General features: G+C 44.7%; 1 protein-coding gene across 2 annotated transcripts in view; it reads right to left on the reverse strand.

Annotated features, from left to right (window-relative positions):
- Positions 1-12,122, reverse strand: part of TTC13 (tetratricopeptide repeat domain 13) — a 289,788-nt gene that overhangs the window by 163,276 nt on the left and 114,390 nt on the right. For both annotated transcript variants that reach the window (XM_082249950.1, XM_082249949.1), the window contains exon 12: positions 7-163. In XM_082249950.1, coding sequence (XP_082106076.1) covers positions 7-163 — 157 coding nt within the window. The remainder of the gene's footprint in view (positions 1-6; positions 164-12,122) is intronic.

A 12,122-nucleotide genomic window follows, 5' to 3' on the forward strand; every position in this document is an offset into this window, starting at 1 on the left:
ATTTACTTTATGTGAGGCTGTAGTCCTGGCTGTTCCTCATAATCTTCTATTAAAAAGGGGAGATTTTTTGCCCAGTGATCTTTAAAGTTTCCAGGCAGGTCAGCATCAATATTATATTCAGTAACTGGAGTGTCAAGATGTGAATGCAAATAGCGAGAGTACTCTGTAAAAGAAAAGGAAGGCAAAGTCAGCACAGATAATTCACAGGTTAAGGTTTTCTTGATAAAAATATAAAACCTATATGTTACAAGCTCCATCATCTGGTCCCCCCCCACCCAGTGCCAAAGTTGCCCTTTTACTTCCAGAAGAGCCCAGTGACTCACCATGCAGGTGACTCAATGCTGTGGATTAATTGTAAGATTATCATATGCAGGCTTTAAACTTCCTCCCCTTGTGTCTGTGCTCCTGCACTGGGCTCTCTGGCTGCATGATCGCACCCTGGCTCATTTATAAATACCTCAGCGCGGAGCTAGTACAAGGGCTCTCCTTTCTTGTCTCCTGTGCTACCCTGCTGTCCGCCTCTGCCTTTTGTGATCTTAGGAGCCTCCTGCCTGTGCCTCACTGACTGGTGGAACTGAAATTGCAGCCTGGACCCTCATTTCTCCTAGGATTCAGTGTTCCCACAAAAAAGTGTGCTGCAGGCACAGGGGCAAGGTTTTACACTGGATTACAGCAAAGATCTGCAAGAAATACCGAAAGCATAGCAAGATTCGAGAACACACATGCTATATAATATTCGGACATTATTTGCTTCTCCAAATAACTCCATCCAGTTTAAAAAAAAAAAAAGAAAAAAAGAAAAAAACTCCTAGCTCTGCTCCTTCACACAATGGAATTTCACTTTTCCTGGAATTTTTTCTATTCCCCAGATTTAACCTGCAGGCCTGGTCGTTAGAGCTCAGATCTACGCCTATGATTTGGGGGGGGGGGGGGGTTTGAAAAAGCTCACTCTGATGGTGGAGGTGACCAACAACTAGGCCTCACTTAGCAACGTCCTGGGAGTTTTCAAATCCGGCTTCAGGAGGTATGTAAATGACCTACACCTGTAGCAAGGGCAATTTTTAACTTTAGTCAGAGCTTCACAGTTTGTTTTTTCTACAAACGCCCCCGGCCTGCACAAGTAGTTATTTGGTAAAGGTGATCTAACCTAAGTGATTTTGAAACAAAATACAAAAAATATCACTATTCTGATATTTTGAGCTAAGGGTTTAACGGTTTCTTCAAAACGCTTGACACCACCCATAGAAACAGGGTTTCTAATTGCATGCTATTTAAAAAATCTCTTCAAGACAGAGGTGGCCTAAACCAGGGAACTTAAAATGTTCCAAACAAGAGGTTGCAGTGAATGAAGAGGAAAAAGGAAGAAAGGTACAAAAAAAGGGCAATGATCCGATTCCCACCAAAACACTCCTCCATCCCAAAATATATGCACAAACAAGAGAAATTGGCCCACGGGACTTTGTGTGAGGTACGTGTTTGGTGGCTGGAAATAATTGAATTACAGAGTTGATAAAAGCAATATTGTGATTTTATTGCATAATATGCACGGGTTGTAAAATACAAGTAATAACATGTGCTCAGTGGCGCATGCTGTAGCTCAGAGGCTATATTAGAAAGGATAAACAACACAGGCAGTTGTAAATAACATATTGGCAGAAATCTTGGTGTAACCACTCATAACAAACATAATATGATGGAATAACATGACAGTTGAATATAACATAATGATCTGACGCGTTTCGGGAGCAATCTCCCTTCTTCAGAGATCAGTATATTCAATGTGTATCTATAAAAGAACATTGTTGTTTAGATATGATTTTTGAATAAAAAGTTTCCATTAAAAGATGGAAACTAAATGGAGTATGCGATACTCACAACTCAATGAGACTTGAATGGAATAATTGGAATTCCTGTGTGGCAGCGGCGTGTTGTGTCTGACCCGGGAGCTGAAGGATCCCAAAATGGCAGCCAGAATTGAGGGTCCATGGTAGGTGGGTGATGAGTGTGGAAAACAAAGAGAAAGAAACACCTTCCATCTGTCATGTAAAAGTATCAAGTAGTAAGGAGGTAGCAATTGCTCCCAATTGAGAATATCAGACATGGTGTGCATAAGGTAAGGAGAGTTAGCGTAGAAGAAAGAAGGAGATCCCCAGTAGAAGAAAATTGTGCTAGAGAGAAGAAATCACCGTGAAGTGAAGGGGAGGAAGTGATGACCGTGTGTCAAGCAGGATGCAAGATGGGAGAGAAATGGGTGAAAACATAGGTGAGAATGTGAAACAGTTGAGCCAAGGGGGAGTAAGAAAGGAGAGGGGGTCAATGAGAGGGAAATGATAAGGGAGTGACTCAGTGACTGACAGTGACCTCAGGTCAGTCACTGAGCCAAGATTTCTGCCAATATGTTATATGAGCTACAGCATGCGCCACTGAGCACATGTTATTACTTGTATTTTACAACCCGTGCATATTATGCAATAAAATCACAATATTGCTTTTATCAACTGTGTAAGGAAGAAAGGTAGGTCACTTAGTTGGAAGCTGAGCGGGAAGGAACACTGCCTGCTCAGCTAGACCACTAGAAGGAGACCCACTAGAAGCATCAACTGCCTGATCCCATGCACCAGTATTACTCACATTATTACCGACAATCATCCCTTTTCTATCAGTGAATCTCTCTTTTTTTACATGTTTTATTTGTGAAAAAGCCTAAGGCTTCTTTCACACGGTCCGCCTCCGCAGGCGGATCCGTGTTGCTCAGCGGGGATCGATCCGCGATCCCCGCAGAGCCGGGCGGATGACAGCTCCGTCTCCGCTTGCAGTGCGGAGAGGGAGGTGTCTCAGCACCCGCTGCTCTCTATGGGGGATCGGAGGAGAGCGGACCGCTTGTCCGCTCTCATCAGATCCGCTCCGATTACTGAACGGATGGAAAAATAGGGTTTCCATCCGTCCAGATTTCAGCACAGGATCGGATGCGGATGGCAGCGGAGGTGACCTCCGCTGACACCCGCTGCCCCATAGAGCTGCATGGAGGATCCGATCAGATCCGCCTAAAAAACTGACAGGCGGATCTGATCGGACCGCCCGTGTGAAAGAGCCCTAACTCTTTGTGAAAGTGATCTGTGGGGTAGACTAATAAATGAAAGATTTAACAGCCAAAATAGCTTCAAAGATTTAGCTCCATACAGCACCTCCAGTACACCAATTTCATTTCTGCATATAATACAAGTAAAGAAAAATAACTTTGTTGAGCTTACTGTAACACCTTTTTCTTGAAGTACATTAAAGTGACACAGGAATTTAGTAATTTGTAAATATTTGGGTTATACTCACTGGCTTCCGCTCACCCAACTAATTAAATTCAAAATACTAAACAGCAACTTACAAAGCCATCCACAACTTAGCCCCCAGCTACATCAATAGCCTAGTCTCAAAAAACCAACCCAATCGTTCTTTGTTCCTCTCAAGACCCCCTGCTCTCTAGCTCCCTCGTCACCTCCTCCCACGCTTGCCTCCAGGACTTTTCTAGAGCAGTGTTTCTCAACTCCGGTCCTCAGGGCACACTAACAGGCCAGATTTTAAGTATTACCTTGGGGAAATGCAGACTAGAATACTGCAATCACTGAGCAGCAATTGATATCACCTGTGATGTATTTTAGTTTTCTTGCAAACCTGGCCTGTTAGTGTGCCCTGAGGGCCAGAGTTGAGAAACACTGTTCTAGAGCCTCTCCAATCCTATGGAACGCCTTACCCCAATCGGTCCAATTATCTGCCACTCTACTCGATCCCTGAAAATCCTCCTCTTCAGAGAAGCCCATCCTACCCATACCTAACCACTATTTTTTTATTTTCCCCATCAGCTCATCCACCACAGTTATTTCCTTTTGTTTCACTTAACCCACCCTTCTAGATTGTAGGTTTTCTAGGTTTTCAGTATTTGCAGATGACACCAAGCTTTGCAGTGGATCAACTTTTACAGGATGTCTTTAACTTACAAGCTGACCTCAATGCACTGTTTCATTGGGCAACTAGGTGGCAAATGAGGTTTAATGTTGATAAATGTAAAGTTATGCACTTGGGGGCTAAGAATATGCATGCATCATACATACTAGGGGGAGTAGAACTGGGGGAATTAATAGTGGAGAGATCTGGGTGTCCTGGTAGATCATAAGCTTAATAGCATGCAATGCCAAGCTGCGGTTTCCAAAGCAAGCAAAGTCCTTTCTTGTATTAACAGAGGCATGGACTCCAGAGAGAGTGATAACATTTTGCCCCTGTACAAATCATTAGTAAAACCTCATCTGGAATATGCGTTTCAGTTTTGGGCACCAGTTCTCAAAAAACTGAATTTTTGTCTTACCGTAAAATCCTTTTCTCTGAAGTTCATTGATGGACACAGCTCCATATGCCCCCTACAGGAGTAGAACACTAGGCAGGAAAAAGCTGTACCACGCCTATGGGGCCGTCCCTGCAGGCATACACTCACACACTCTGCTATAACCCTCAGTTTCCTTGCAAGCAGTGTTTAGGAGGAAAAACGCCAACCCACTTAAGAGAGAGGGGCGGGTGCTGCGTCTGTTAATGAACTTCAGAGAAAAGGATTTTATGGTAAGACAAAAATCCAGTTTTATCTACCGTTCATTGACAGACGCAGCTCCAAATAATTCTTGACCATTGGGATGTCCCAAAGCAGTATTTGCATGAGGGGTGGGAAAACGCAGAGAAAAAAAAATGTAATTACCAACAAGGCTAAAAAACTTCAGCAAACCAAAGAATATAGAGCTCAACCAGGAACAGGAGTTCACCTGGACAACACCCTCAAAGAGACTAAGCCTCTGTCAAAAAGCAGCCTGCAAAACCTTGAGGCCAAAATAAGCATCGGAGGATGCCAACACACCTACTAATTTTGTGATTGTGTGCACAGACAACCAAGTTGCCGCCCTGCAAACTTGTATCACTGACATCTGATGGCGAAAAGCCCAAGAAGCACTCAGCGCCCTAGTAGAATGTGCCTTCACAGGGAAAGGTGGAACCTAACCCTTCAGCGAATAAGCCTGAACCACCGTCTGCCTGATCTACCTAGAAATGGTCGCAGCAGACACAACCGATCCCTTTCTAGGTCCTTCCGTAAGGACAAAAAGAGAATCAGATTTTCTTAAAGATTCAGTAGCTGCTAGGTAAACCCTAATCGCCCGAATCACATCCAAAGAATGCAAAGCAATTTCCTTAGGATGCTTGGGCTTAGGACATAAAGAAGGCAGCACAATGTCTTAAGTTAGATGGAAATCAGAAACCACCTTGGGAAGAAACGACTGACTAGGTCGAAGTACCACTTTATTTCTGTGGACCACCAAAAACGGGAACAGCAGGAAAGCGTGGCCAATTTTGATACTCTGCGAGCAGAAGTAATAGCCACCAAAAAGGCAATCTTCTGAAACAAGGTAAGCAGAGGAATCTCCCTAATGTTCTAAAAAAAAAAAAAAAAAAAAAAAAAAAAAAAAAAAAAACCCTCCTTTTTGAGAACGGACAATACCAAATTCAGATCCCACGGAGGTAACGGGGATCGCTTCGGAGGGGCCACATAACGGACTCCTTGGATAAAGGTGCAAATCAACGCATGCGAGGCTAAAGGACGTTGGAAAAACACAGCCAAGGGTGACACTTGGCCTTGAATAGTGGCTAAGGCCAACTTCTGTTCAACACCTCTTTGAAGGAAAGCCAAGATCAAAAAAAGGTGAGGATGCACCTTCGTGGATTCACACCAAGAAATGTACGATTTCCACGTACGATGATAGATCTTCCTGGAAGTAGATTTCCTGGCAAGAACGACTGTAATCCCCTCTGCCTCTATTCTGCGCAGAAGTCTCAGCAGGAGTTTGAGAGGTGGAAATGAATAGATCAGGCGATAATGACCCCAAGGAGCCACCAGCGCATCTATGGCATTGGCTAAGGGATCCCCTGACCTGGCTACAAACCTTTGAACCTTCCTGTTGAGCTGAGAGGCCAACAGGTCAACATCAGGTGTCCCCCACCAAGCACACAGGAGATGAAACACCTCCGAGTCTAGAGACCATTCCCCCTGATCTAACACCTGACGGCTAAGGTAGTGCGCCTGCCAGTTTTCCACACCTGGAATATGCACTGCAGAGAGCTGGAACAAAATTCTCTGCCCATTTCAAGATCTCGGCCGCTGGGACACTCTTGGTGCCTCTTTGATATAAGCCACGGCCGTGGCATTGTCCGATTGAACCCGGACTGGACAATCTTGTAGACTATTTGCAAAGCTTTATTGCCCTGAGTTCCAGAACACTAATCGGTAGTCTGGACTCTTCCACTGTCCAAGCCCCCTGGGGACAGGCTGGTGTCCATGGTGACCACAGTCCAATACAAAGAAAGGAAAGAATTGCCCTGGTGCAATGCCAACGAGCAAAGCCACCATAGAAGAGCAGTCTTTGTGTTGTGACTCAACCAATCTTAGAGTCCAAGGACTTTGGATTTTTGTTCCATTTGACCAGAATTTCCCTCTGTAAGGGTCCGGTGTGGAACTGAGCAAATGAGACCGCCTCGAAGGTCGACACCATCAGGCCTAGGACTCTCATGCAATTCCGCAGAGAGGACAGTTTGTTGGACAGCAACAAATAAATCACCCCCTGCAACTTTTGCAGCTTGCCCAGGGGAAGAAAAACCTTCGCCGACGCGGAGTAAAGAATCAGACGCAGGTAAACCAGACTTGTGGATGGTACCAGGGATGATTTTGCAAAATTGATAGTCCAACCAAACTCTTGCAGAGTCCTAACAGTGGTTGTCAAATTCTCCAACAGAGCTGAATGAGAATCTGCTCTTAACATAAGATCGTCCAGGTATTCCAGGACCGCAATCCCCCACTGACGTAGAAGTGCCAATTTCAGAGCCAACACTTTTGTGAAGACCCTGGGAGCAGAGGCGAGACCAAAGGGTAACGCCACAAATTAAAAGTGCTCCTCTCCCACAGTGAAGCAAAGAAAACGTCTGATATTGATAGAGGCCAACAGGTCTCCCTGATTTAGGGACACCACCACTGTGCGAATAGATTCAATTTGAAACTTCTGTACCCACACAAAGCGGTTCAGAGATTTTAGATCTAGGATTGGACACACTTTGAATAAAACCCTTGAAAACGTTCCGACGGTCGGACCTGATTTTGATCTTGTAACCCGATCGGATCAGTTAGTGAACCCATTTGTCCTGAATCAGGGCAGTCCATGGTTCCGAAAAAAAGCAAAGACATCCCCCCCCACCCCAGAAATGGGTGAGGGCATCCCTTCATGGAGACGAGAATTTGTCCGCAGATCTTGATTGGCCTGTTCTCGGCTTACCCGACCATGTCTTCTTGGAACCCCAGAAGACCTGAATGGCTTAGCTCCTTTCTCCTGCACCCCAGAGGCACGAAAGGGCCGCTCATTTTACTATGAGCAGTAAATGAAGGCCTCCTGTCTATTATGCAGAGCCTTGCTCTTGGAGGATTGGGGAAGAAGAAGAGTACCCTTCCCAACCGTAAGGCCTTTGATCAACTTATCCAAGGAGGAACCAAACAGTTTGTCCCCCTGTAAAGGGAAGTTCAGAAAAAGCAGTTTTGGAAGAATGGTCCGCAGACCAGTTTTTAGCCACACCATGTGTTTAAACGCAACCCCCACTGCAGACACTCTGGCCACCAGTCGAGCCGCATCCAACGATGCATCCCATATATACAGAAGGGCTTGGATCATTTGATCCATTAGCTCAGTTAGTCCCGACGGGAGCTGCTCCGTTTCCAAGTCACCTTTCAGCAACTCTGCCCATTCTGCTATGGTCTGTGACACCAGAGTGATCGAAGACTGGTTTCAGTATTGAGCCAGCGATCACATACAAATGTCAGGACAGAGACTTAATCCGTCTATCCATGGGGTCTGTAAATACCGGGGACTAATCAACCGGAACTGCCGTAGACTTGATTAGTCTGGCAACCGGATGATACACCTTTGGTGGTACAATACATCTAGCGGATACCGCTTAGGCACCACTAAAATTTGTTTGATGCGCCCACACTATTCATTGACAATGTTGTCAAGAAGTTCTTGCCTGACTTCTGGGATTTGCGGGTGCCAAAAGACACCTGCGCCCCTGACGCTGTGGAATCATCCGCCATTTTTTAAGGTTTCCTGCACTGACACTAAGTGCCTCCACCAGCACGCTTTCCCGCGCAGCTGCTCACGAGGATACATCTTCCTCATCATCAGAATGTGAAGACGCAGAACCAGGGAGGCGGCCATATCTACCTCAGAATCCGAGGAAACTAGATAAGCAGGGGAAGGCATAGAGCGATTTCTACTAGTGGCATTTTTTAAAACTAAATCCACTTTTAATACCAGGTTTTCCAAAACTGCTGTAAATGCAGACAGGGGCTGTGACCCAGAGGGTCCTGCAACCACACTGACGGGGTCTGTGGGTGAAATATGGTCCTGGGACTCCATATTTACTTAATACAAAAAAAAGGCAGTGTCACTTTTAAAGAACTGCAAAAAAAAAAAAAAAAAAAAAAAGAGATCCGCACCACTGCATCACAAGTCCCAGCCTAGCACAGCCTGCAGCAGGCTGAGTGAGCATTACTACAAGGACCCCAGTAACCTACCACCAAAATGATCTGAAGGGATGCAGGAACATTCTGTGCAGAGAGAAAAAAACAATCTGACACAGGAACAGGAAATACCTGGGTCATGTGCTAGCATTACCCTGGCTTCTCCCTGCTGTCCAGCGATTGCGGACTCTAGGAAAATGGCCGTCCCATGTATTCCTATGGGGGAACTACCAAAACATGGCTCATGCAACTCAATGGGAAAATTGGTTGTTTGTAGAAATAAAACGACAGCAAAATGGGGGCCCCCACGGCGCACCAGGCAGTCTCCAGGACTAGGGGGGTCATCAGACAGTGGCATTGGGGCGGGGGGAGGTCGCCAGGAGGGGCCCCTACCAAGATAAGCCCCCGCAGAAGCCACAATTCATGCGCCCCCCCTGAGGTAGCAATCTGCTTGTGGGGTGGGGGAAAGCCTAAGGTGGGGCCTGGTATCACTGAGAGGCCAGGAGAACCGGGGAATACCCAAGGGTCCGACTTTCCAAGGGAGGGGCCAACAGGCTCTGTCGTGGCGAGGCCTAGTGCTGGACTATAACCTGCGCACACTCGCTGGCCGGGCTGGGAGACCTTAAGGATCTGGAATATCCAGTCCGAAACCCAGCCGGCTGTTGCTTATAGTTCGCTCAGGAACATAACAAACTAAAAAATAAAGTCTTACAAAAAGGTTCCCCAAAAAAAAAAACAAAGTCCCAGCAGGGAACTAGGTCCTACTCCTAAACTAGGCAGAAACAAACTGAGGGCTATAGCAGAGTGTGTGGGTGTATGCCTGCAGGGACCGCCCCATAGAAGTGGTAAAGCTTTTTCCTGCCTGGTGTTCTACTCTACTAGGGGGCAGCATAACCCAATGGTCAAGAATTATTTGGAGCTGTATCTGTCAATGAACAATAGAGAAAGGATAACGGGGAACTGGAGAAAATGCAGAGAAGGACAACCAAACCGATAAGAGGCATGGAGGAGCTCAGCTATGAGGAAAGATTGGAGGAACTGAATTTATTCTCTCTTGAGAAGAGGAGTTTAAGGGGGGATATGATCAACATGTATAAATACATAAGGGGACCATATAATGAACTTGGTGTTGAGTTATTCACTTTAAGATCAACACAGAGGACAAGGGGGCACGCTTTACGTCTAGAGGAAAAGAGTTTTCGTCTCCAAATACGGAAAGGTTTCTTCACTGTAAGAGCTGTGAAAATGTGGAATAGACTCCCTCCAGAGGTGGCTCTGGCCAGCTCACTAGACTGCTTTAAAAAAGGCCTGGATTCTTTCCTAGGTGTACATAATATAAATGAGTACTAATATTTAAAAGTAAAGATGATCCAGGGAATATCCGATTGCTTCTCGGGGATCAGGAAGGAATTTTTTCCCCTGTTGTAGTAAATTGGATCATGCTTTGCTGGGGTTTTTCCGCCTTTCAACTGTGGGTATAGGATTGTGTATATGGGATTGTTTGATTGGGTTTTATTTTATTTTTTTGTTTTTTATTGGTTGAGCCAGATGGACTTTTTTTTAACCTGACCAACTATGTAACTATGTAAGCTTTTACGAGCAGGGCCCTGATTCCTCCTGTATTGACTTGTATTGTAACTGTATTGTCTGTCCTCATGTTGTAAAGCTCTGCGCAAACTGTTTGCGATATATAAATCCGGTATAATAGTAATACTACCATCTTTAGGAGCTTTGACAAATGGCATGGTATGTTCAAAAGCAGTCCAACTGAGGGGTTGGCAACGCAACAGGAGGTGAAGGAGCAAATTTCTGAACAAAGGCTGGATAAAGGACTAAATCTAATGTGAAAATTGCCACAAAGAAAGGACACCAAGGTTTACCTGGTGGTTTAGGCTGGTTTAACAAGGACAAGTTAAAACCACTAAAGGGGAAACTGCTACCTAAAAGAATGACGAACTTGCAGTTTAAAATGTAGGGAACAACCACTCGTGTATGACAAGAAAAAGAGGTGGAACAACAAAACTACCTGAACAGGGGAAAAACCATTGCATAACAGCATAGGTGGTCAACAAAAATAATGTATACTGGGGAAAAGGCCAAAGACTAGGATACCTGTTCTTTGACTGCAAGGAAAAATTAAGAGGCAAGGTATGTTCAAATACGTTCAACCAGGTAACAGGTGAAGGCATAAGTGGAGCCCCCTAACCCTAGACGTCAGAGAAAGAAGATTGGATAAATATGGTACGTCTATACAAAAAGACTAACTAGTTGACCCTTGAGTTCAGGGAGAGGAGGGGTCCAGAAAATGAAGGATGTATCTGATAGAGAAGTAATCGCTCAGGAGATATACATAGGAGACCTAACTCAAAAGGTGTGCCAAGGATGTGGAAACAACTGCATAGCCTGCATGAGCAGTCATCAAATACATGATTTCAAGAATCATGAAACTGAGCCAATTAAGGGGCAAAACTGTTCCCATAAAAGTTAAAAGTAGGAAAGAATGTACTAGCACTAGGAACAATTAGCGTAACAGAAGGTAGGGATGTAGATTCCAGCAGGTAGGTCCCATGGAGACCTCCAGACTTACACTACCTTAGTGAAGGGAACCCTGCAGCCAGGTAATAGAATATCCTATCTGCTCACAGGGAAGTACAAGATGTATAAAAGATGGGAGGAACATCAGATTCTGTCCTCTGGAAAAAATGCTCAAGTCTAGAAAGAAAATAATATAGACTATGAAGGAACACGTTACAGTTTAGAGCAGGGAGTTAGTCATCCAGTCAGTTAGAGGAAGAGTGCTCAAATGTTTCTGTATGTGAAGATCTTGCAGCCTGCAGATGAAGTCTTGGAAAGAACAAAAATGACAGTGAGATCCCTTGAACTTGGGAAAACTGTTACAATGAACTAGAATCAAGGAATAAGGAATTAAATCAACTCTAAAGCAGAGAAAGTGATCGTTTCTGCCCCAACTAGATTCCACCAAATAGTGGGATTCATTGGTAAGGGGGACTGGTATTCGTTATTGCTTAAAATTCCACATTTTCAAAAGGAGGAACCTGGAAAGTACTGAAAGACAACACAAGAAGTTATGCCCCGTACACACGTGCAGATTATCTGAAGACTTTTGTCTTCAGATTTACCTTTTCTATGTAGTGCAAGGGCCTGCCGGATTGCATACAAATTGAAAGTGTTTAGGCTTGACCTCATATTATATGGTTTTGGTAAGTCTACAGACAAAAGTCTTCAGATAATCTGCACGTGTGTACGGGGCATTAGACTGCGTGAAAGAGTTTCTCCTACAATACTACAATTTGGAGGAGGTAAAAAGGGAAAGGACCTGCTATTCTTGGAGTTCTCAGGGACCGTGTGATTATTCACTATAAAAACGGTATGTGCTATTTTCAGTAAAGAGTCTGGGGGAAAAAAAAAGGCGAACTATGGTTGACATATAAGTTGGCGCTGTTGGTAGGGTGTAAAAATTAACTCAGTACAATGAAGAGTTAGACTTGCAAAAATGCAAGGGAGTAGTGGAAGC

This window comes from Pelophylax lessonae (genome assembly GCF_965119305.1).
Source record: "Pelophylax lessonae genome assembly, chromosome: 3".
In the NCBI taxonomy this organism is placed as follows: domain Eukaryota; kingdom Metazoa; phylum Chordata; class Amphibia; order Anura; family Ranidae; genus Pelophylax; species Pelophylax lessonae.